The sequence below is a fragment of the Denticeps clupeoides genome, chromosome 11, assembly GCF_900700375.1.
Source record: "Denticeps clupeoides chromosome 11, fDenClu1.1, whole genome shotgun sequence".
NCBI lineage: Eukaryota > Metazoa > Chordata > Actinopteri > Clupeiformes > Denticipitidae > Denticeps > Denticeps clupeoides.
Genome location: NC_041717.1, coordinates 20,673,016 through 20,699,584, shown reverse-complemented (window position 1 = coordinate 20,699,584; position 26,569 = coordinate 20,673,016). Strand labels below are relative to the sequence as shown.

Here is a 26,569-nt window from a genome sequence, read left to right as displayed (position 1 = left end):
CAGGAGGAGGAAACGGAGGGAGAGCGACAAACACACAAACAATTCAACTTTCCATTCACCCCAACCAAATACACCTAACAAAAAACGCAATTAACGCACACAACAACTACCCACTGGTGACACAACAGTATCTAGGGTTCCCTTTGTCATTGCAGTATAGTGGATGATAAGTTTAACAAAAATTTAAATAAACACTCCCCAATCTTAGGTTCAAAGCAGGTGTGGGAGCGGAAAATTCTGGAAAAGGCCGGGGCAGAGTTATGGATTTATATATATATAAAAAAAAAAAAAAAAATGTATAGATTTAACCGTGACATAAATGTCCATCGGCAGAGGGAACCGGACACACGAATGGAGCTGGGATTGCCACTGGGAGTTTGGCTAGGAAAGAAAAATAAAGTCTCTGGGTCACTTCCCCCTCTTCTCTTGTGTGCCGGTTGTGCTCAGAACTCATCTCATCTGTAAAAAGAATTAAAAAGATTTTGAGAAAATGACACACACACACAGTCACGGTGTCTGAATGTATATCTATACGCCTCACCACGTTTTCTTGGGAGGGACGGCCGGCTTGTTGGCGAGCGGGGGCTTCTTCATCAGGGGGGGTTTGGAGACCTTGGGAGAGGCGGCCTGCAGCCCGTTGTCCTGGGATCCTTGCTCCAGCGGCACTCCGGCGATCTCGTAGTGCTTCTTCCGGAGCTCGCCCAAACGGAGACGCTCATTGTCCAACATGGTCTCCAGCTCCAAAACTTTCACCTTACGGGGGAGGGACGATCAGCAGAGGATTCATCACCACAGTGCCTCTCTCTCACACACACACACACACACACACACACACACACACACACACACCCTAGAGCTGTAAATCTCGGCCTGTCGGGGTTCAGGCTCAATTTCTATCACTTTTGGTCGGGTCGAGCTTGCGCGGAAAATGTTCGGTCAGCAAACACAAACTTTCGGCCTATAGTGCCTAACCTGTTCCAAATGATTCGCTGCTTGCTGTAAATTTGTATTTTAAAAAATTAAATGTTCATTTGATTTGCAATTCTCGGCCACCGTCGTCAGGTGATGCGTTTTAACTATCGACCGAGATGCAAAAATGGATGGTGTGGAGCGGTTTTAAACCCGCACGTTTCCTGTCCCGCGTGAAGAAAGCCGGGCCACGTCGGGGGGGCCTGACGTTTTAAAACCCGGCTACAGCTCTAACACACACACATCCTGGATGCTTACCTGCGACTCCATTTCTTCCTTCTTGAGCTTGATGAGTGACATGCCAGAGAAGTCCATTTCATCTGCAGGTCGAAATATGAAATCACGTCTCTGTCTACCCTATACACACAGTACTTATCAGTAAATACACACACACAAACTCACCCTTATCTTCCACCTGATCCTGTCCGGACTTTGTTGAAGCCACAACTTTCGCCGTCATCTCATTGACGTGCCTGCTCGCCTGCTGCAGGGTGGTCAGCTTCTTACTGTTGCGGTCAGCTTTTACCTGCCAACACACACACACACACACACACACACACACACACACACACACACACACGAGTGAGTCGAGCGAGCAGCGGGTCCAGTACGAGCGCCACCGGCTGACTGATCTGGCGTTGTCACCTTCGAGGCGGCGACCAGCTGTGCTGTGCTGGCTGCGATCTCGTGGGAGCAGACGATCAGCTCCTCATACTTCCCCATGTGGAGGACCACCTTGTCAGCGGAGTCGCTGCGGGAGACGAGAGGAGGAAGTAGGCGGCTCTGTTACAACCACGTCGCTGTTTTATTAATGTGTTTTTTTTTTTTTTTTTTTGTTTTAGGGCTGTCAAAATGAACTCTGATTAATCAAACGTCATGATTAACATTTTGATGACTAATTTCAAATTCCACTGTGTGCACCGTGTGCTGTGCTGCTGTGTATCACATGTGACAATCCCTATTTCTAAATAAAAATTATTATTATAAAATTTTTATTAACCCGTCAGCAGCGCAGAATGACTCAGAATCCCTGAAATGCCTCGCGTTTCAGACAGTGCTTCCAAGTATAGTTACGAGCGGTGGATCAGGTGGTGACAAGCAGCAAAACCAATCAACTCAATATGGAAGATGATAAAAGGCACATTGGCCGTCTCGCTAAATAAGACAATTGTAATAGCTTGACAGCTATATATATATATATATATATATATATATTTTTTTTTTTTTTAAATCAAGTTTTTGAAGATTGAATTAATCCACAACGTGTCATGGCGCACTCACACCAGCTGCGTTGCTCCCCAGCCCACTGCTTTAGAGGCGGAGATGAGTCCCTCCGTCCAGCGGGAGTTGCGGGCGTAGAACTCCCTCACCGTAGCAGCGCCCTGTAGGAGGAAATGAGCGGACACGGCTGAAAGCCTCGTAACGGCGGCGGCCCACGTGAGGCCGCGAGGCTGCGGGGCCGGGAAGGCGCCGACTCACCCTGCCACTCTCCACGATCTCCTTCTGCAAGTCGGTGGAGGCGAGGACCAGCATACGAATTGCCTGAGAAAGGGGAGGGCGAGGGGTCAGTAACAAGCGACTTGGTCAACGTCAACCATCTTGCCAGAGGAGGCCGATTAGAGCTAATCTCACCTTCATCAGGTCCGTGCAGCTGTTCAGGATTCTAGAGACACACACATATATATACATATATCAGGTTCTTACACATTTTTACAATAGAGCCATATTTTCATGACCATATTTCTGTGCAAATGTGAAAAATAAAATCACAAAAACTAAACTTATGACAACCCCGAAAAGCTTAACTTAAACCGTCGTAGATCATTAGAATGACTTTTACATGACGCGGCTGCGGAGGTGCTGAAATATTGAGGAAACGCACGTAAAGCCGGCAATGATACTATAGACCTGCACTAGTTTTAAACGTTGTAAATGTAGAAAAACGTTTCTCGCCCAGACTTACTGGAACCATCTTCTTCATTGTACATTCATGTGTCAATCAGATTTAGAGGTTTATTTCACATTCCAAGACTTGTTAAAACCTGGAAAAGTCTCTTTTTTCCAGGTTTTTATTGACAGTGGGAACCTTGATATGGATATATATTTTAGTTTTATGCATGGTAATAAACATTTCTTGCCAAAATTACTATATAGTACTATCCGAATCGGAGAGAGGAAATAGTTTATCCTGCTCGACAGAGTTGTAGATGTGGGTGTGACTGGCTACAAAGGGGCCCGAACCCCGTGGCACTGCATATAAAGTGACAGGCGCCCGGGGAGCAGTGTGTGGGGACGGTGCTTTGCTCAGTGGCACCTCGGCGCTTCGGGATTCGAACCGGCAACCTTCTGATTACGGGGCCGCTTCCTTAACCGCTGGGCCACCACTGCATATTTCACTGTGAGTCTGTGTTCAGTCCCACAAAATGAAAACAGGATCCAGATATGCCGACTAGTTTTTCGAGTCTATGATATTAAAACACAGGTGTGCATGCAACGTGACCACATAACTTTTTTTTCCTAATTTGTAACATTATCTACAAAAGTAAAAAAAATTAAGACCAACTTGCTTAATCAGAATAACCATGGAATTCTAACCATGGAATTCTGCAAATATGATTAATACATTTTAGAAAGGGATGTGACTTTTTATTAAATTTTTTTTTTTACTTCAGTGGCTAATGGCACTAAAAGTCCATTTAATGTAACTGACCTCTCGTTGACCTCCAGTTTAACCCCTTCTGTGTCCTGCCTGGCTTGGTTCATCATTTCCTGTGGTCATAGGTCAGAGGTCAGAAGCTGACCACATCGATTTCCTGTATGTAATGCAATGTGTCTACAGGGGGGCAACTCACGTCAATCCTGCGCACCGCCTCCTCAATGGCAGCGGAGGTGGAGGCCATCTCCTTCTCCACCATGTCACCCAGCTCATCCTTGCCTACGTCCATGCCCTTCGGCCTCAGCTCCTGGCAGGTGGTCAGAAAGATCAGGAGTTAAAAACCAAAAGGGTGCGAATGGGAAAAGGTAAAGTTGTGTAGGAAAGCTGGGGTGCTGGTGTACATTTACATTTACGGCATTTGGCAGACGCCCTTATCCAGAGCTAAAGAGGAAGGTCTTCAGCTGCCGTTTGAAAATACTCAGAGACTGTGCTGTTCTGACCTCGAGGTGAACACACACTGATTTACTGAAGCTATTTGGAGCAAATTTGGCTCATTACAATCTGATCTGACTCGACTCTGCGAGGTTGTTTGTGTTTGTTGTGCTAATTGTGTGAATGAATCATGTTGGGACAGAAACTGTAGCCAAAGGGAGGTGTGTGTGTGTGTGTGTCTGAGAGCACCTGTCCTAGCAGGAGGATCTTCTGCACCACCAGGCGTACGGCGGCAGGATCGGCACTTCTCAGGGTGGCTTTGGACTTGAGATGCTTCAGGAACTCCAGACACTGAGTTGCACAGCTTCTGCAGTTCTCCGTCAGACCTGCACACACACACACACACACACACACACACACACCCACCAAGTGATGAGCACACACGCCACGCAACTGGACGTCCGCAGTCAATGCGCTTTTAAACCAAATTGGCAACCGCTCAACCAATCGGGCATTTAAGACCCTGATATGCCAGCAGGTTGGGTCTATAATTAAATGCTAATGTGATTATTAAAATGTATGAAGCTTAAATTATTCATGAATAAACCTATTTATTCTACTCATTTTAGGCAAGCGATACACCAGCCCAAAGATTGGACGCGCCTACTCATTTAGAACAAAAATCAAGACGCAGGACTATGAAATAACATGCACGAGGTTTTAAAAATAAACAAAAAGTTGAAGATTTGCGTCTCTCCAAATCAGGGAGCTTTTGCTGTGATGGCAGAATTTCACGCTCTCGTCTTCTCTCCACCACCTGCAGTTGGACGACGGGGACAGATCCCAACAGTCCTGAAGGTTTATGCTCAACACTTTATTCACTCATGTTAATGAGCGTCTCATCAAGCGGCTTTTGATGACAAAAAAAAAAAAAAAAAACAGATTCACCAAACACTTTCTCCTCATCGAACAAATCTGAAATATGTCTCTTCAAAATGGCTCCATCTTAGTCTCCATAACCGGCAAGGAGTAGGGGCGTCCAGACCTTTGGTTGGTAGTGTGCCCTGGGAAACCCTGATCCTGACTCGTTTTTATACACGTGCATGGTTCATATGCTGTAACATAATACTCGTCTCTGATCCCACTCTTCACCCAAATCACCTCTCATCACTTAAGGAGCGTGTGAGATCCCAGCTGTGTTCCACACTGCCAGATGCGTGTGTGTGTGTGTGTGTGTGTAGGGTGGTCTGTAATGGTCAGCAGAGTTGGAGTTTTACTTACGGTCTGCATGGTCAGTAGGGGCCATGTGCGCTGTGGCGCTGCCATTGATGATGGTGTCAGCCGTGAGGTGAGAGAACTGCGTCAGGGCACGCAGCAATGCACTGGCATCTAAACACACACACACACACACACACGGCTATAAATGTACAATGATGCATTAAAGGGACATTTCACTTATCTCTTTACCTCTACGTCAACATAAGAAAAAAAAAAAACGGTGAAACGTGTCCTCTGCTTATAACAGTCACCCATGGTGAGCAGTGGGCGGCCATGACAGGCGCCTGGGGAGCAGTGTGTGCCCCAGTGTAAACAGGTGTGATCTGTGTCTGTGAAGGGTAGTAACTTGATGGCGGCTGAACGCCAGGGGGCGGCAGGGTGCTCACCTCCCATGTTCTGCAGGTAGTCCGCGTGGCCGACCTTCACCTTGTCAATGGACCCCAGAGTGACCTCCGCTCGGCTCACGAGGTAGTCTACAGAGGAGAAGACGGGTCGGCGGGTGAGCACTGGTCGGGTTCGACTCGTGAGTGTGTGTGTGTGTGTGTGTGTGTGTGTGAACACACACCTGGGGAGCTGGTGCAGCGTATGTGTAAGGGGTCGTCCAGCTTGGCCGCCGCGTCCTGGACGATGTTCTCAGCTTCGCTCACGGCCCCCAGCAGCAGAGAGAACTGCTCCTCCAGCAGCTTCTGCTGCAGCTGCTGCTCGCGGCCCAGCTACGCACACGGAGCAAGGGGACATTAGCAAGGAGGACTCGCCCGCTGTCCTCAAACGAACTCGTGTTACTCCGAGCACCACGGGACACAGGGCAGACACACACACACACACACACACACACACACACCTACGGACATCTGAAGGGCGCTTTCACACCCTACTTCGTGTGCTTTGGCCTGAATCGGTCGGTGAGTTTCACTGGATCATTTTCCTCTCAGTTCGGTGTAAAAAAAAAAAAAAAAAAAAAAAAAAAAAAAAAGTCCCTTCAAATCACACGAGAACTTTCTCCCCGCTGACTGGTCAGATGTATCACCACGGGAACAAAAGATGGCGACGTCGAAATTTTACCCATAATTCGCTGTTCTGAAATCACGTGATAACAACAACATACAGTATGTCTCAATGGGCTTTGACAGACCCCACAGTTGACCCCCTTCTGCACACAAGGAAAAACGCCAAACAAACAAACACTCTGTGCGCTTGATTCAGTGTCTCGGAGAGAACAAACAGACGGACTGAAATACGTGGTTATAGTAGCATTAGAGTAGTAGTATATTGGTACTACAGTGGCCTGGTACTCTAACTAGGACAGCCTAGCTGGGGTGAATTTAACACTGTCTGTGTTTGACTAGGTGACGGTGTGGTGAAGTGGACTTAATAATTGCCACTGCGTCTGGGACTTTAACAGAAGACCGGAGAAAACAGACGTGTTTTCAGTTTAGATTTGAACACTGAGACGGTGTCCGAGTCCCGAACACGGACCGGCAAGATGTTCCACAACTGCGGAGCTCTACAGGAGAAGGATCTGCTCCCAGCTGTGACCTTCTGTACTTTGGGTACCAGAAGAGACCCCGCACCCGTTGATCGCAGGGGGCGTTCGGTCCTGTTTGGGTCCGGAACGCGTTCTCACCTACATTGTGGGTCTCTGTGCGGTTCCTGTGTGCGAATACGGTTTTCACACCCATTTATTTTTACATTTACAGCATTTACCAGACGCCCTTATCCAGAGCGACTTACAGTCAGTAGTGACAGGGACAGTCCCCCCCTGGAGACACTCAGGGTTAAGTGTCCTGCTCAGGGACACGATGGTAGTAAGTTCGAACCTGGGTCTTCTGGTTCATAGGCGAGTGTTACCAACTATGCTTGATTCAAGTAGGTGCAGGCGTGAAAGCGCCCATAGACCCACCAATCCACCTAGCGTTCATGCATTTGGATGGTGGGAGGAAACCGTGGAACGTAAACCCCGCCCACACAAGCCCCGCCCCCTCCAAAAAGAAAAACAATCTCAAACAATGAATAGGACAGCGAGTTCGTCACCGGTTTTTCCAACACTGACAAATTACAACCATCCAGAAAGGATGTATCTTCTCCTGGTGGCAAAAAGGTACTCCATTACCCCGACATTCTCCGCCCCCCTCGGCTGCGTCGTGTGGCGTAATCCACGTGAAGTTATTTCATTACCCGCCTTAGTTCCACGCGTAAGAAGATATTTCAGATCAGAGACAACACCTCCACCGACACGTTCCAACTCGAAGGAAATAGGGACGTGTTGGGGAAACAGAGCGCTAAATCCGCTCAGCCAATACGAATTGTGCCGCCAACGTCTCCTGAAAATGTCCCGAAGGTCAGCGGCTGTCCCCACCTTCTCTTGCAGCTTGCCCTGCAGCTCCCCCAGCTCCCGGCTGCTCCGCTCCTTCTCCTGCAGCAGCGACGACTCCTTCAGCTGGTGCGCCTGTCGGAGGGAGGAGAGCTCCGCCTCCTTCTCGCTGGCGTTGCGCAGCAGCCGCTCCTTCTCCGCCTGCAGGGCCGCCAGCGAGCTGTTGAGCTGCAGCCCTGCCTGAACACACACACACACACACACACACACACATAATTAAACCACGGGAATATCTCCACTCAGACCTGCGGAGCTCCAGCTTGGCTCCAATGTAAAGCAGGCACAGCGAGTTTTTCGGGGCAGTGGTGGCCTAACGGATAAGGAAGCGGCCCCGTAATCAGAAGGTTGCCGGTTCGAATCCTGATCCGCCAAGGTGCCACTGAGGTGCCACTGAGCAAAGCACCGTCCCCACACACTGCTCCCCGGGCGCCTGTCATGGCTGCCCACTGCTCACTCAAGGTGATGGGTTAAATGCAGAGGACAAATTTCACTGTGTGCACCATGTGCTGTGCTGCTGTGTATCACATGTGACAATCACTTCACTTTTAACTTTGTGAATTTAAAGAATTCTGCATTTGAGTAGACCTTTCATACAAAAACATTAAAACAAGGGGGAGGTAGTAGCCTAGTGGGTGAGACACTATGAACCAGAAGACCAGAAAGTCCCAGGTTCAAACCCCACTTAATACCGTCGTGTCCCTGAGCGGGACACTTAACCCTGAGTGTCTCCAGGGGGGGACTGTGCCTGTAGATACTGACTACTGGTTTGGCCCGGGGCACACAACACACACCTTCTCGTTGCTCTGCAGGGTTCCCCTGACACGCGCCACCTCTCCATTCTTCTCCTCCAGCTCCCGGCGCAGTTTATCCATCTCGAACTTTTGCTCCTCCATCTAAATTCATGACAGCGATGTTCATTTTACCATCAATTTCCACGTGTGTGTGTGTGTGTGTGTACCTGATGAACGAGTGTGTACCTTCATATCTGCCTCCTGTCTGATGCGCTCCATCTCGAACGCCAGCTGCTGCTTGGTTCGCTCCACCTCCTCGTGAGTCTGCTGTGTGGCAGACAGCATCTTCACTGTGTCTGCGCTCTACACACACACACACACACACACACACACACACACACACACACACACACACACACACACGAATACAACAAAAAGACCTTCATCTTCCCTCGCTCTGTTGAGATGTTGAAAAACTTCAGATATGAAATATATTTAAAATTTACAGCAAGCTCAGATATTAAAAACCACGGTTCTCTGTGCTGTGTATACAGTACAGGTCAAAAGTTTGGACCTTCTCATTCGACGTGTTTTCTTTCATGACCATTTACGTTGGTAGATTCTCACTGAAGGCATCAAAACTATGAATGAACACATGTGGAGTTATGTACTTAACAAAAAGTGGAGACCTGGTCTCCACAGTCACCGGACCTGAACCCAATCCAGATGGTTTGGGGTGAGCTGGACCCCAACAAGTTCTAAACACCTCTGGGAACTCCTTCAAGACTGTTGGAGAACCATTTCAGGTGACGACCTCTTGAAGCTCATCGAGAGAATGCCAAGAGTGCGTAAAGCAGTAATCAGAGCAAAGAAACTAGAATATAAAACATGTTTTCACTTATTTCACCTTTTTTTCTTAAGTACAAAACTCCACATGTGTTCATTCATAGTTTTGATGTGAGAATCTACCAACGTAAATGGTCATGAAAATAAAGAAAACACATTGAATGAGAAGGTGTCCAGACTTTTGGCCTGTACTGTACATATTTAAGTAATTACATTTATGTAATAGAAAAAAAAAAAAAGACTATTCTCTAACACGCGCACCTTCCTCAGCAGCTCAGCATGGTTGGACACCAGCTCTGCATGCTTCTCCTTCAGCTTGTTGTAGCGCAGCTCGGTGGCCTGGGCCTTCTCTGCAGACAGAGCGAGAACGTGGTCACGCGGCGTGAACGAGACTAAGTCCTGGAACGGGCGGCGCCCTGCTCACTCTCGGCCTCGGAGAAGACGCCCTGCATGCTCTCGTGCTCGGCGTTGCGGCGGCGCGTGGCTTCCAGCTCCATGCGCAGCTGCTCGTTCTCCAGCAGGGCGCGCTGCTTCTGCACGCGCTGCTCCTCCAGCTCCGCCTCCAGGCTGTTGATCTGGGACTTCAGCTGCGTGATGTACCTCTGGGCCTGACGTCAAGTCAAACGCAACGTAAACCATGGAACAAAACGGCACGGTGGATGTTTCTATATATTATAAACGCGCCTGTGGACCAGAAGACCCGGGTTCGAACCCCACTTACTACCATCGTGTCCCTGAGCAAGACACATAACCCTGAGTGTCTCCAGGGGGGGGACTGTCCCCGTCACTGCTGGTTGAAAGGCGCTCTGGATAAATGCCGTACACGTAAACTCTTCCATTAAAACGACGGTTCGTTCTGATCTCATGGATCAGAGATCAGAAACATCGACATGTCCGTCAGCTAACGACAGTCTCTTGAGAAGAAGTCCCGCCGCGGACGAGTCCTGCAGCGGCAGTTTCGCATGGAATCGTGAAGACGCGATGCTAAAGCGGCTTTCCGAAGATCTCAAGAAAGTAACTCGCGAGCTTGAGGAAGCGGCTTCGGCCGCCAACACGTGACGTGTGTGTGAAGAATTCAGAGATGAGTGAACGAGCAAACCACACACACACACACACACACACACACACACACACACACACACACACACACACACACAGCTGCTCCCATTCAAAGTCTCCGTGTTACATTTCACACCTTTCACACGGCGCAGAATCTCGATCGTACGCGCAAATTCGAGGACGGGCGGAGGAAATCCAGAGCGTAGCTTTAAATAAACAACAGTGTGTGTGTGTGTGTGTGTGTGTGTGTTTGTACCTCTGCTTTAATCTTCTCCAGTTCTGCTCGCAGCAGCTCCATCTCCCTCTTCAGGGAGTCAATTTGAAGGTCCCTGTTTGCACACAAACACACGTATACACGCGATCGTACACGCCGCTCATAGCGCCTTCGTAACCGGGGGAGGGGGGGGGGGGGGGGGGGCGCAACATTTCTCGCGGGTCCCGCACCTGTCGTCGAAGCCGTTGTTGGGGGGGCCGAACGCCTGATCGAAGATGTCCACCTGCAGAGCAAAGCACAGAGAGGCCGAGGCCAGTCTGGTTAAAACGGATCACCGCATTAATGCATCAAAAACGGCCAAACGAATAATTAAAACAGCCGGTCGGTGTTGAAAATTCCACGTGAGCCCCCGGTTCTCCCGCTGCAGGTACCTGGGGCGGCGCCGCGCCGGTGGGCGGAGCCTCCGTGACGTCGATCAGCGGCTCGGGGTCGTCGTCCTCCTGCTCTTCGGGCTCTTCCTCGTCCGGAATCACCACCATCGGCTTCACGTGTTCCGCCAGCGCCGACGCCCGCAGGAAGTTGGGCGGTGACTGAACACACACACACACACACGCGCAGAGTAAAACAGCCCGTTGTCTTGGCGGCCGCGTGTCCGTCGTGTTGCGTTATCTCACGTCGGGCAGGCGGGGGATCTGGATGAGCCTCTTGAAGTACATCATGTCTCGCGCCCGATTAAAGAACGTCTTCAGGCTGATGCAAAAAAAATGTGAAGACAACACAAAGTGAAAGTGAAGTGATTGTCATTGTGAAACACAGCAGCACAGCACACGGTGCACACAGTGAAATGTGTCCTCTTCTTTTAACCATCACCCTTGGTGTGCAGTGGGCGAGCAGTGTGTGGGGACGGTGCTTTGCTCAGTGGCACCTCGGCGGATCGGGATTCGAACCGGCAACCTTCTGATTACGGGGCCGCTTGCTTAACCGCTAGGCCAATAAAAGGGAACCGGACCAAACCAGCAAAGCTACTTCAAGCTCGCTTAATTTAAATGGCCTCAGACTTCAAGTAATAAATATTCTCCTTCGTCATTAAACGTGAGGAAATTCCGTGCGCGGCGTCGTGACTGTTTCAGACGCGGCCGGGTGACCTCACCTGTGGAACTGGTCGTGGAAACGGTCGCGGTGGCCCTGCAAGGTGTCTGCCGGCAGGCCTGATGGAGGAAAAAAAAAAAAAAAACAAAAAAAAAAACAACTCAACTCAAACTAGCGAGCAGGACATGGATCATGCAACACAGAAGATTATTGTTATTATTATTATTTTTTTTTTGTATTTAGTTGACTACGTTCACACCGCATGATTATGTGAACAGCACGATCGGATTTGATCAATACGTGCTCATGAATCAGCTCTCCCGCATCTCCGACTTTGGCGGCGAAATACGGATTCTCACAGGCGTGCAGTTTGAAGAGCAGCTTGACGGTGTAGTGGTAGAGGTGACTGCAGTCCTGGACGACCTGGATGAGCGGCGCGAGGCGGCACTGTCCCGAGGACAGCGTGGAGATGGCGATGGAGGTGTTGAGCTGTCGCAGAACTGCGGAGGGAGGTTCAAATACCACAGAAAAAAAAAAAAAAAAAAAGTGAAGTCAACTGATTGTCATTGTCAAACACCGCAGCACGACGCACGGTGACACAGTGAAATGTGTCCTCTGCATTTAACCATCACCCTTGGTGAGTGGTGGGCAGCCGTGACAGGCGCCCGGGGAGCAGCGTGCGGGGACGGGGCACCTTGGCAGCCTTCCTTATGGGTCTGGTTCCTTGCCCACTAGGCCGACCACGGCCCCGATGGGATCGAGTCCCAACCACTAGAACCGCCAGAATTCTGTTTCCGCCTGGTATCGGACTGAGGATCTTTCGCATGTCAGGTGAACATGATGGCCACTAGACTACTTGTTACGTCCCGCGGTCATGTGACGTGTGGTCTGTGTCCTCTGTCTTGTTTGTGTCTTGTTTACGGAACTCCTCCCGGACCCGCCGCTGATTTGCGCTCCCGTCGGAGTGAGGCCATTAAAGATGGCGTGGGAGAATGGGAAAGTGACTGTGTTTCGAGGCGTGACTTGTACCGTTTTCGTGATTGTGACGTGTCCCTCCCTCTTTCTAACTCTTCACGTTCCTGACCTTGACCAGGACGTCACAAACTGGACAAGTCAACAGCAATTAAAACACAGAAAAATGCAAGACGTCTAGACGCTGACTGCCTCCTCAAACATATCTTGAGACAAAACCGGCCCTATAATGTATATTTAGGCCAATACAGTATGAAGTTTTGCACCTTCTGGAAAACGAAATTAAACTTTCATTTGTTCATCTCCCGCCGTGGGAGAGAGAGAGAGCGGCCCGTGTTTCGCCAACAGAAGCTCGCCCGGTCTGTTGGCGCCGGGCGTGTTTACACTCCAGGGCCTGTTCACGGTCAGGCTGGTAGGAGATGAGATAGGGAGGCCATGTTAGGAGGGCCAGGGGGCGGGGACCAAACCAACATCAGGGCCCGAATCACAGGAAACGCACGTTGAGAGCCAGCGTTCCGGACGTTCCGGAACGTCTTCTGGCCGTGTGCCATTTTAAACAGAAGCTCGGCATAAATTCTAACCAAGACGCGTTATTAGATGCTAATTGCACACAATCTCATATTTGCATGGCGCAGCAACATTGCTAGAAAAGGAAATTACAGTCAAAGTGACCGACCGATGTAAAGTATGTACGAAACGGGAAAAAGGCGCTCGATAACTTGCGATTATATCAACCGCGGACTGATCAGGGGCGGGTTTAGTAGACGGTCCTCACCTGCCTCCGCCAGCCTCAGTTCCACGTCCATGTAGTCAAAGACCTCCACCGTGAGCTGGAACCTGAGGGGAGAACGGCATCGTTAACGGTGACGACGGTACGATACCAAATCTGGCATTTAATCCTGACTGTAGGTGTTATAATGCCAGACAGGGCTTAAAGAGGAAGGTTATAACTCTGGTAGTAGCCTAGTGGGTGACACACTCGCCTATGACCCAGAAGACCCAGGTTCAAACCCCACTTACTACCATCGTGTCCCTGAGCAGGACACTTAAGCCGGAGTGTCTCCGGGGGGGGACTGTCCCTCTATCGCTCTGGATAAGGGCGTCTGGTAAATGTCTTACATATAAATGTATTCTTTCTATATATTTTATTTGAGGAAGGAAATGAATTTTTTCTCTCCACAACTATAGGTCACAGACACAAGCTGCGCGGCTACCGCCCGTGTTTGGCTGGAGGTGCCGGCGCATGCGCGTGCCTCGCGTTTAAAGATTCGGATCGCGGGCCGACGCCCTGCGGGGCCGACACGGGACTTCCTGACGCCGCTCGGAAACCCGCCGCTCCCCCAATGATTGCAAGCTGTCCGGGCCCTGAGGCGGCGAAGGCGACCGACACCATTTATACTCACGACCGGGACGCGGGTCTCTTTCCTTGCTGGAATGACTGGTATGGCACCGTTTAGTCTCTGTGGACACGTACCAGAAAGATCCGGAGTAAAAAAGGAATGATACGTGTTCCCTTTGTTCCAGCCTTCTTATAAGGGCGTCTGGTAAATGTCTTAGATATAAATGTATTCTTTCTATATATTTTATTTGAGGAAGGAAATAAATTTTTTCTCTCCACAACTATAGGTCACAGACAGGGAGACTTGGGGCAGCGGTGGCCTAGCGGTAAAGGAAGCGGCCCCGTAATCAGAAGGTTGCCGGTTCGAATCCCGATCTGCCAAGGTGCCACTGAGGTGCCACTGAGCAAAGCACCGTCCCCACACACTGCTCCCCGGACGCCTGTCATGGCCGCCCACTGCTCACTCAGGGTGATGGGTTAAATGCAGAGGACAAATTTCACTGTGTGCACTGTGTGCTGTGCTGCCGTGTATCACGTGACAATCACTTCACTTTTTTTTTTTTTTCTTCTACCCGACTGTACGGAGTCTGCAGTCCAGCTAATTATTAATATTATTATTATATACATATATAATGATTATCAGTTGATTAGCCAAGTGTATCTTATTAATTGCATGCTTTGCTAAGAATTAATTACGATTAATCCCCTATATATTTAAAACGGTCACAGAGACTAGTGGGGCAGGGAGACTCGGAACAAATTGCACAATATTTTTCACTTTTATGTTTGCAATATTTGCTTATTGGTTCATTGTATACTTGCAATATTTGCAATACTGAGGTCTGTAGCATTTACAGCATTTATCAGTCACCAAAGCATTTCACTGCATATCATACCGTGTGTGTGACATCCGTATGACAACGTATGTGACAAATAAAACATTGAATTTGAATTGCTTGCGACAGAAAGTTCGTAAAAAGTTAGAACTTTTCAAGCGTGGAAATTATGCAATTCCCCCCCCCCAAACAAGTCGGCCAATCAGTCGCGTTTATTTGCGAGTTACGCGGCAATGTTGCAGACACGCCCACACTCAAGTGTTGTCGCGACAAATACGTGCAATTTCGACACATCTAAACTATACAAACACTTGTTCTGAAACTCTTTTATTGTGGATTCGTGCCATTTTGAATAAACCTGGACGTTCTACGCCAGGGCCACAGGTGCGTGGCGGAGGTGCCGCGTTCCCAGGCCACGTCCTCGCTGGCATCAGCGGATCCGTTTCTGAAAGCTGATGCCGCGCGGGGCCGGCGAGAGGCGACACCTGGGCTCCTGCCCGACCGGCAGGGAGCGGCTTCAGGGGAGCGAAACCCGATGCGCTGCCCTTTCCTCTTCCGCCCATCTTTGTTTTCGTTCTTTCCGCCCGCCCACCCGTCCGTCCGGTTCCGTCTTTACAGAATTCACATCGACGGCCTCCTTTATTGTCGACTATTTTCGAACGCAGCCCGTAAAATCCGCCTCGTTCATTGTTCATGGCGTCCGCCTGCCTGGGAGAGGTCGCAGCAGAGGTCACTCACACGTTGTTAACGTCCGTCCCCGCGGTTCGCTCCAGCACCTCGTCCGTGGCCTCCAGGTTGGCTTTGATTTCGGCGTGCTGTGGGGAGACAGAGCGCGGTCATGGACATCTTCAAACATCTGCCTGTCTGCCTTCTCCCGAGCTCCTCCCAAAACACGCATCGTGGAGCCGCGGCTACCTCCACGATCACCGCGGAGACGAGCGGCCCGGGTACAGGCCACTAGGGACGTCAACCAAGCCGTCTGAAGGAGCTTTTTTACTACGGTACATACGCTTTTGGGGGTGGCAGCGGCCTAGTGGGTTAGACACTTGACTGTGAACCAGGAGACCACAGAGTCCCGGGTTCAAACCCCACTTACTACCATCGTGTCCCTGAGCAGGACACTTAACCCTGAGTGTCTCCAGGGGGGGGACTGTCCCTGTCACTACTGATTGTAGAATTATCTTCGTAAAAGGATACACCAATATGCTGATATCCAGTATTGAAATATGTTAAAATGTTATTGAATGACTCCCACCTCATTGGCCAAAAACCGCCCAGTAATAGATGATGTAAAGATATTAATAATAAAAACGTTAAAATGTAAATAGTGGAGTACAGTAAAGGACATCAAAGACAGCGTCGGCCATTCGTCACTCACCTTGGTGTGGAAGTCCAACTTGAAGCACAAAAGTTTGGAATAAAGGGACACCAGCTGCCCGTAGCCATTACGGTCCCGGAAGTTACCCTGGAAGCAAGAGGAAAGTCCCCTGATTGGCACCTTGGGGGGCCAGGAAACGTCTCCAGGGGTCTTTTCATTTGGACCCGTAAACGGCCGGGGACAGGAAATCCTGCCGGACCCCGCGGCAACGCGCCGCGCCACACACTCACCCACATGACCCCATTCTCAGCGATGCTGCTCCGGTGCCTCATGCAGTCTTGCAGGCTCTGAGCGGGACAGAGAACACGAGACACGTCCCAAGCTGCACGCGTGAACTATGCGGGGGGAGGAGGAGGAGGACGGGAGGAGGAAGGCTCACGTTTTGGTGGCCGTCTCTCAGGATTTTGTGGAGGACGTGGCAGAACTTCCAGCTGAGGATGGCGCTGCTGTGCAGGGGGATGCCCAGGGCGTACGACCAGAAGGTGTACGCCCCCTTCTCCCTGTGCGTCCCCAAAATGATCCCTGCGCGCGGCGTCAAGGAAAACCGCACTCGTCCCGCGGTAACCGGCGGGCGCTTCCGGAGCGCCGCTGCCATGGCGACCGGAAACCGGGCCGCAACGCGTTGGATTACACGAGTCGGGGGGAGGGAGGGAGGGAGGCCGCCGCCTTCATCCATGATTGATGCGAGCTGGAGAGAGGCGACTCGTTTCGCGGCCGTTAGAGCTGCGATGGGGCCTAAAAATGCGGAATTCTGTCCAACCGGATCACACATTTAGCAAAGAGTTCGTTAACCGATCAATCGCGATTGATTCTTAAGCGCGGGGAAGGAGGCTGGTAATAACGCGTAGGGTGGTAGTGGCCTAGCGGGTAACACACTCGCCTATGAACCAGAAGACCCAGGTTCGAATCCCGCTTACTACCATTGTGTCCCTGAGCAAAACACTTAACCCTAAATTGCTCCAGGGGGGGGACTGTCCCTGTAACTACTGAATGTAAGTCGCTCTGGATAAGGGCGTCTGGTAAATGCTGTAAATGTAAATGTAAATGAGGCTGGGTCTGCGGTGACGTGGGCGCGTTCTGTATCCCTGAAACTGCTGGTAAAACGGTGGGGGGGACGGGGGGGACTTGGTGAAGGATACTGCGGGCATGTTTCTCCTTGACTGGCGTCTCGGTGGAGTTGATGGCTTTGCTGATGCTGCTGAGCTGCAGGAGGAGAGAGAGAGAGAAAAAAATATAAAAAAAAAAAAATTCCAGGGAAATGTAAAATTCATATATTGTATATTTTACGTATATTTTATTTATGTTAGTCATTATTAATATTTGAACTTGATTGCACTTCATAGACAAGAACGTACTGCGGCTCCAGTAAACTATTTCTGTACTTTAACACGTCACAGTTAGACTGGACCAGACGTGGCCGAGGACAGAGGCTTGAGAACGTCACCCCTCTGAGACGTGACCTCAGCTTGGACTTTTACCCAGTTCCTGGATTCAAGGCTTATTCAGCTGGGCGTGTCTTCTTTAAAAGAGAAGAAAGAAAAACGTTCCCCGCCCACCGATCCAGACGTCTAGCACCACGTAGTCTTTGGACGCGTGACCGCCGCATCACTCTGACGTCACACTGAAGACACTCTCCCGCGTGTGGTTCGACGTCTCGGAGATTAAACCCGTTCGCCGGCGCTCTCCGCTCTTCACCGAGAAGAATCGAGCGCCCCGCTTATCGAACTCGGCTTATCGGGAGACGCGCTTGTCGTTCCGTGTGTGTGGCAAAGGCGTGGCTGTAACACGGAACACGCCCTTCACTTGCGGAACAACCCCGACGGCAGGGTGGAGCAGTCGGACGAGCGAATCCGGAAACACAATCATACTGGGCCACTTAATAAAAAGGCGCAAACATTTGTCCGGTATTGCACATTTTGTCACATGATCTAGTCATTACAGGCCCTCCCAATTCTAATGGAATTCTAATGTTCTTCCTATACTATTCCCGTTAGGTCGATATTCCCAGCAGGCCCGTATTACAGTATGATGTCGCTGGGACGGTTCAGCGGGGTTCAGGAGATTAGACCAGATAACGTACTACACGTTACGTGCAGTACTACTACACGTCGTTCAAACCGATGTGTCCCTGAGCAGGACACCTAACCCCGAGTGTCTCCAGGGGGGGGGGACTGTCGCTCTGGATAAGTATTTACATACAAGTATAAAACTATAAACAGGTAAAACATAGAACGATGGCTATCTTAGCAGAAGTACACCGTACACGAAACACCACCAACGAAAGACAGTAAAAAAAATAATAATAAAAAAAAAATATATATAAATTAATTTAAAAAAACTGCTGCGATGCATCGTAATTTACCACACACACACACACACACACACACCTCGCTTCTCCCCACGAGCAGAACAACTGAAGTGCAGGAAGTGAAGAGCGAAGCGATTAAAACGCCCGCCGCAGGTGAGAGTAACAGCGAGAGACGGTGAGAGTGCAAGATGGACGCCAGGTGTGTGTGTGTGTGTGTGTGTGTGTTCTTGTAAACGGGATCACACACCGCAGGGCTTATCTCCACTAATCCCACCAGACAGCACAGTTCACACACCACACACTCGCAGACGTCCTTCAGAGTCATTACAGACGCCCCGCGTGCTGGAAAGCCAGAGAATAAAGCGCCATATTTCATTACGTACAGATGGAACCTCATGATTACTGTCTGGTGGAAGTGAGGCAGCGAAAACCATTCATATTTCAATATCCGTAGCGCCAAAACACACAAAATCCACACATGGAGACGACTACTTAATGCGAATGCAGAGCAAAAGACCACGCTCTAATTCAGCAGGAAGCCCTTACGGCTAAAATCAACTTCCTGCCGGGTCTGGGTGGGGAGCAGATGATGTCAATCTGAACGCCACGACGATAAAATATCAAGCAATACTTTCTGCCCACAGACAGAGGGAAAAGATCTGTTTCTATTTCATGCTTGAAAAGATTACAGTGCATAGCTTGAAAGTAGGGGTGCTGGAAAATGTTGATACAGCAATATATATCGCAATATTTCACATGGTGATATTGTATCGAGATTATATATATATATTCTCAGAGCTGAGAATCAGCGAGCGACTACAGCCTCCACTCCTGTAGATGGCGCTGAACAGCTGAACTGCTGCTTGGCATTTCAGACGGAGTGAAATTGCAACACATGACGACAACAGCATCTCGTATTTCAGCTTTGTTTTTACATTTTCAGTGAACTGTAGAATATCACAATAAGTACAATAACACAATATATCGTGATACAATCACATCGTGACCCATGTATCGCGAAAACCCCTACTTGAAGGTATCTGGAATGGTGAAAGAACGTCAAATAAATACACAACAGAGCTACGCAACATTACAATTAGAAAAAAAACGATACAAGAATTGACATTTTTGACTTCACTCATTTGCACACCTTCACCCTACTTGTTACACATGTTTTATGTTAAAAACATAAAAGTGTAATATTTGGTTATGTTTGCATATTGGTTCACTGTATACTTGCAATATTTGCAATATTGTGGTCTATAGCAGTCGCCAAAGCGTGACAAATAAAATCTGAATTTGAGTTATGATGATGCAACCTTTTGTGAAGGCATGTTCACCCTCGATAACTGGGCCTGCATGTCCTATCTGTAGATGAACGTGGTCAAACGTGAACAATGTCACTGAACCTGCTGCTAATTTACCTCCAAGAGGAATTGGTGTTTGATCGTGTACAAAAATTGCGGGCTAGAGAAGCTGCCTGGATGGGTCGCAGACATTCAAATTCATCGCCAATCGTGCTCACGTCATTGATCCCAAACAAAAGCTTAAATACAATAAAAGTATCAGATCTTTACATAAGCCAGTCGTCACCCTTCCCACACAACGATTACCGCGATCCACCGAATTGCGAGTTCAAGAACGTATCGAATAATCAAACAGCCGATTTCATCAAAATTTGAGTTCACTCCGGCTCCGTGCCCAGTTTCACTGTTCATGTATCATTTTTTCTTTATTTTAGGACCTGGCTTTTGGCCTAAAAGGGCGACTAAACCGATTAAAAACGCCCTTTTCCCACAGACACGAGCACATTTTTTACCACTCTGATAATATCCCCCGATTATTACGGGCGTACGTCAGCGCGGGGGGTGCAGCTTCATTAGCGCCTCATGCAAAGGCCTATTCAAACGAAGCCGCCCCGCCCGCCCCGCCCCACACACACACTCAGAAACAGAGTCCCATTCAGCCGCCGCGGTATGCTGGGTGAGTAAACATGGCTGTTCACGTAAAACATTCGCGCCCCCGCGCCACACAAAGACCCTTTATCCCGGCCGCCAGACGTAAACACTCCCGCCCGTCCTCGTCAGAGGTCCCGACCGAATCGGGCCGCTTTTCAAAGACCCGGGCCCGGTCGGAGGCCCCGTAAATCCAGGGCGGAGCACAGAGGGCCCGGCGACGAAACGGCATTCTGTCGGCGAGGTGACACCGACGCTCTTGCTTCATTAGGGGGGCCGTCAAGCCGCGGCGCTGCCTGGGACCGGTGGCCCAGGACAATATGGGAATTGTGGGCAGAGGGACCGGGATGGAGGCGAGCCAGGCGCTGGCACAGAGGGGGTGACAGATGGCCAGCGAGCGCTGGCTGCCGGCAACGTCAGAAGCCGAGACAAAGCCAAGAGAACCCAAATTCCGCCGCTGACGTTCTATCTGCCGGAAGGTACGTGGGTCGTTGCCGGCAGAAGCCAGCTAATGAAATGGAATCCGTCGGTAAACGTGGAATTACGTATAATCCACGTTTCCAGGCCCCTCAATGGTGCCGAACCCGGACCACCTGCCCGGTCGGTTCCGCGCTAACTTTAGCAAACAAACCAGCTGATTCAGAACGTGATTTTGTCACCGAGGTTCCAGTTCGTAATACGCGCAATTCGTAATTCCAACGTTTACGTATCCAATATGTTTTACGATTTCTACGATTTCAAACGTGACGTACTTTTATTTAACAAAATATTGTGAAATGGTTCCTTTATATTATTTTACACGTAAACGCTTTACACAAGCAAACCATAACCGCCCAAGCACTTTGTTGGACGGTGATCAAATGCGATGTCACATTGCAGGTTGTTTTTGTCCCCACACAGATTTTTAGGAGACCAAATAACGGACAAACACGGAGATCAGACTAACTGTTCATCTGAGCCCAGCGCTACGGTTACGGCGCTCCCCCACGCACGCTGCCATAATCCCCGAGCGGCCGAGGGACGATTCTCGTCCCCGGCCTTACCTGGTCCTCGCGCCCCCTCAGCAGCTGGTCCAGGTGCTTGGACATCTTCCTGCTACGCTGGCAGCCAGCGTGCTAGCGGACGTCCCCGCGTCTCGGAACGACCTGCCTCCGGCATTTATTACCGGCCCTTATCATGTTAAGTCAACAGGCAGTCGGAGGGTCAGTCAAGGTCAAAAACATGGCGGAGAAACGGCCCGTTACGGCCGTGGCGGAGAAACGGCCAGTTGCTCATTGCCCGTTAGCCTGAATAAGCAATCACGAAATGATATTTGGGGTTTTAGAACCTCAATGTTATTTACAATTTTTTTTTTAAATTACATTTTTAAAGCATTTACCAGAAGCCCTTATCCAGAGCGACTTACAATCAGTAGTTACAGGGACATTCCCCCCCTGGAGACACTCAGGGTTAAGTGTCCTGCTCAGGGACACAATGGTAGTAAGTAGGAACCTGGGTCTTCTGGTTCATAGGCGAGTGTGCTACCCGCTAGGCTACTACCACCATTTGTTATTCGTTTTGTTATTGGCCGAAGCCAGGTGCAGTTTCGGAAACTTTATTACGGCTACCTTGTAAAAAACGGCTGTTGTCATTTGATTGTTGAATTCGTACACCAGTTGTTGCAGCCCTAGCGCCCGTGCAGAGTGTGTGTATTTACACACACACACACACAGCTGCCATTTGGCATATTTTTGGAGTCCTGTGAGCAGGGCCGTGCACGTTCTCGCTCATTTTCTCATGCTTCCTCGCCCACGCTACCACACAACGGCCCACCACATCCGGGGAGCTGAGGTTGCCCTTCCTGCTCAGAACGTTCACTTGTTTCAATTGTCTCACCAAGGGTGATGGGTTAAATGCAGAGGACAAATTTCACTGTGTTCGCCGTGTGCTGTGCTGCTGTGTAAATGACAATCACTTCACTTCACTCAGACCGAAATCCGGCTCATTCTGGACCAGCCTGCGGCCGGCCCTCTCAGTACAAGGACGTCTGTATTCATTACGTCTGACATTGGACGCAACCTCACAGATCGTCAAACACCAGACGTTCTGAAGCTGAAGTTGCCCCACAGGAGCTGGACTAGATGGTTGCACCATTTGGAATAATGTACCATCATCATCCTCTTCATCTGTTGCGAAGAAGAGTGTAAATGCGATGTCACTTTCACGTTCCACACAAGCCCCGCCTTAAAAGCGGCGTTTCCAGTAACCATTTGAGTTAAGGACGGCTACTAAGCCAGGGTTGCAAGGCCATAAAGAAACATCAACTTCTTATTACATGTATGAAGATGGACGTGTAGATTGACACTTAGCAGCGAAGTGAAGACCTTGCTTGAGTAGATAAAATTCCATTATTTTATCTTTATTACCCGTGTTTTCTAGATAACGTGTGGCAGGGGTTATGAATGTGAGGTGGTCTAATGCTCGTTTTCTGAGGTTGGTGTGTAAGCGGAGGCCACGCCTCCCACGGCAACCAATTTACATTTACAATTACGGCATTTACCAGACGCCCTCATCCAGAGCGACTTTCAATCAGTAGTTACAGGGACAGTCCCCCCCTGGAGACACTCAGGGTTAAGTGTCTTGCTCGGGGACACGATGGTAGTAAGTGGGGTTTGAACCCGGGTCTTCTGGTTCATTACCCGCTAGGCTACTACCACCCTCAGATCAGCTTAAATCAGCTCCTAACCTGGATGTTATTATTCCTTTATTTTGCCCGGTTGATCTGGTAGAGGCCTGTGCAGCTGCCTCACATGAGACCGGGGTTCAAAGGTCATGAACTTTGTCCCTTGTTTTTTTTTTTTGCATCGCCGGGGGAAACGCTGCAAAAGCTCCATCTCCAGCGGCGGCTCGCTCTTCTCCTGGCAGGTCTCTCACTCTCTCTCTCTCTCACGTACAGTATACGGCCGTTTCCATGGAAATCCCGGAGGCTCGATTCGGGCCTATTGCCTGTGTGTTGCCTGGCAGCATTTCAGCAATGTAAATTAACCCCGCCCCTCCCACACACACACACACACCTGTTTACGTACCTTTGGTGTGTGTGTGTGTGTGTGTGTGTGTGTGTGGGCGTGTGTGTGTGTCGGAGACAATAGAACAAAAATCCAAGCATGAAAGACAGAGAGATAAAGCGTGGAAACGAACGGGCAGATAAACATCAGAAGAAATACGCCCGCTGACATCGTACACACGCCCAGAAAGAGCAGAACTTGCTAAATGACCAGAACACACACACACACACACACACACACACAAGGTCACTAATAGTAAAAGCGCAATTGACCTCCTGTCCCAGCAAAGCTTGGATGCCAGAACGCTGTCTTGGGACTTAACTGTGAAGAGCACAGAGAGACATCCCCCCTTCCATGCCCTCGCGGTGCCAGGCGCCGCGGAACCGGTAAAACCGGACCGCCGGCAGGCCGGAAGCGGGGTTCTCCGTAAAAGCAGGGCCGGTCCTACCGTCAGGGTTCACGTTCCAGCATTTTAAAGGGGTTATAGGATTTAAGGCCGCGTTTTTACGTCACTATTGTTGAATATCGGCGACGCCGTCGACTCCATCTTCTACTTTATCACTTAAATTCTTCATTATCGAGCCAAATATGGTGAACTTTACTTCACTCGCCTGCCACGTTCGGTACGTGGGCGAGTGTCAGGACGTACGTGGACGCAGACTTCCAGGACGCCGCACCACACGACTCCCTGACTCGACACCCCAAACGACCAAATTAAAATGGCCTCACCGAAATTCCAGAAATTCCCGGACCCGTGGGAACCCTGTATAAGCACGACAAAGTGATCACAACCAAAAAAAAAAAAAAAGGCGTAAAGCACGTGTAAAAACTTTAAAAAGGTCCTTAAACCGAGCATCTGATGCCGTGTCGGAAACAGCGAAATATCGCGGTACTTCAGCGGTACTGATTTTTTACGGCCTCGCGCGGGAAAGCTGAAGAGGTCTTGGACGTGCACGGGAGAAGACCCAGGTTCAATCGTGTCCCCGAGCAAGACACTTAACCCTTGGTGAGCAGTTGGGCGGCCATGACAGGTGCCGGGGAAGAGTTTGTGGGGACGGCGCTTTGCTCAGTGGCACCTTGGCGGATCGGGATTCGAACCCGCGACCTTCTGATTACGGGGCCGCTTCCTTAACCGCTAGGGCCACCGCCGCCCCATAAACAAATCTTGAACACTTCACGTCTTGTTAGCGCGTCTCCTTCACAGACCTAAAACGTGACCGGGCCGCGACGAAAAAGCCACAAGCGCCCCGCGAACGGACCCTAACCGGGCCGCCATCGGTAAACACGCCGCAGTCGGCGAGTTAATAACCATCGCTCACTATCCCTGGCATGTGGCGGCCCCGCCTTGGAGCCACGCCGCGGCTGATAGATACACACACACACACACACACACACACACACACACACACACACACACACAAATATATATTTTTCTCACTATAACAATAAGAATATGAAGGGGTGACATTTTGGGTGAAATTGAGATAAACATATCAAATCAAAGCTCTTGGCTACTAATACATTGATATTAAAACATATTAATACATAAAGAAAAAAAATAATAAAAACACTGAACACACAGAAGTAGTTGGTGGCAAAAAAAAAAAAAAAGGGGAACTTTTTGAAACTTGTAAGTATTCGTATGGCCGTCACAATGTCACCTGAGACACCATTCTCTACCTGCGGGTTCAGAGGCTTGAAAAGGGACCGGGGCGAGAGGCGGGTCCTCCTCGGACCGCTTTACAAGCGGCACGCCCGTCCGACCGGGGCCGACTTCGCGGAGAGGCGGCCAAAATAAAACTTGGGGCTACGGCCGGGGGATTAGGTTCTAGGCAGAGGGCCAGGCCGCAGGCCGCTCCGCTAACCGCATTACGGAAATCCCGCAATCTTGGTTCAGAGGAAGCGGGCCGGTCGCCAAAGGAACCACCGCCGCGCTTTCGGACCACTTCGCACCCCAACACTTCCGACTGTTTCCAATCGGCACGACATCACATGATCGTTAAAAGACGGGCAGCCAATCGGCATTGCGAGTGGAAACCACATCCTGTCTATTAAAACCAGCCCTGCTGGACCCCTCAACACACACTTTACAATACATCACATGTATTGTGTAGGGTGGTGGTGGCCTAGTGGGGTAACACACTCGCCTGTGAACCAGAAGACCCGGGTTCGAACCCCGCTTACTACCATCGTGTCCCTGAACAAGACACTTAACCCTGAGTGTCTCCAGGGGGGGACTGTCCCTGTAACTACTGACTGTAAGTCGCTCTGGATAAGGGCGTCTGAGGCACTCGATCTCCTCGGAAAAAACGGGGAATGCGAACCGAACGCCTGGAATTCGAGAAACAAACGGCACCAAAAACGAGACCAACAACGCACCTGAATTGATGGACGGATCCAGCAGACGTGGTGAACACGGTCGGAATCTGAAGGTGGATTTTAAAATTTCATTTTTTTTTTTTACCGTTTTGGACAAATTAACGTAAAAGCAGCGACTTTGAATCGCAAAACTTTAGGTAAACACGCTCGTATTCTCCTTCTGCGCGTCGTCGATTAACGCGACGTGTACCGCAAGATACGAATACGGCCCGCGGATGCGTTTCGTTCCTGTTTTTATAAAAGAACGCCGACTCCCTCGCTGCGTCCTGGAGCGGATAGGACGAGGAGCGCGGTGAAGATGCTGGCTCCCCCGGCGAGAGAGCCCGGTGACCGGGAGGGCCTCGGCGGAAGGCCGGCGGAGACGCGCTCGTACCTGCTGCTTGTCGAAGTGCTCCTTCTCGGCCCCCAGGCTGGTCTCGGTCCGCTTGCTCTTGACCCGGGTGGGCACCTGTCGTATCGAGTTCATCCTGCGGCGCGACCCGAGCAGAAAACGGATGAAAAAAAAAACTCTCCCTTTTTCCCACCGCCGTTTTTTTTTTTTTTTTTTTTTTTTTTTTAGAAAACGCGGCGCGACGGTGCGGACGTGTTGGGGAAAAGAAGCGCCCGGGCCCGGTTACACCTCCTTCAGCGGCCGGTCCGCGCCTCCACGATCCGACTGCGCCGGGGCTGCGGGCAGCGGACGCACCGCGCTGGGCAACCGGGAGGCGACGTCC

General features: G+C 50.1%; 1 protein-coding gene across 1 annotated transcript; it reads right to left on the bottom strand.

Moving 5' to 3' along the window:
- Positions 1 to 429: 429 nt before the first annotated feature.
- hip1rb (huntingtin interacting protein 1 related b) lies at positions 430 to 26,569 on the bottom strand. The gene is made up of 32 exons (XM_028996147.1): positions 26,230 to 26,569; positions 17,310 to 17,373; positions 16,550 to 16,692; positions 16,401 to 16,457; positions 16,171 to 16,257; positions 15,531 to 15,607; positions 13,393 to 13,454; positions 12,005 to 12,145; positions 11,707 to 11,764; positions 11,231 to 11,306; positions 10,988 to 11,146; positions 10,787 to 10,839; positions 10,599 to 10,671; positions 9,708 to 9,891; positions 9,545 to 9,633; positions 8,684 to 8,800; positions 8,498 to 8,599; positions 7,692 to 7,886; positions 5,901 to 6,048; positions 5,722 to 5,808; positions 5,339 to 5,446; positions 4,307 to 4,443; positions 3,822 to 3,932; positions 3,680 to 3,738; positions 2,602 to 2,632; positions 2,449 to 2,511; positions 2,251 to 2,351; positions 1,615 to 1,720; positions 1,372 to 1,495; positions 1,228 to 1,289; positions 542 to 753; positions 430 to 459 (listed from the first exon to the last, which is right to left on the bottom strand). Coding segments are annotated over exons 1-32 (3,180 nt in total). The 5' UTR covers positions 26,323 to 26,569; the 3' UTR covers positions 430 to 458.

Coding starts and splice junctions, on each gene's coding strand:
- hip1rb (XM_028996147.1), bottom strand. CDS start 26,322: ATGAACTCGATACGACAGGTGCCCACCCGGGTCAAGAGCAAGCGGACC. Junction 9,892..10,598: donor TGGAGAAGATTAAAGCAGAG/GTACAAACACAC, acceptor ACTTGACGTCAG/GCCCAGAGGTACATCACGCA. Junction 8,600..8,683: donor GACAGGAGGCAGATATGAAG/GTACACACTCGT, acceptor TCATGAATTTAG/ATGGAGGAGCAAAAGTTCGA.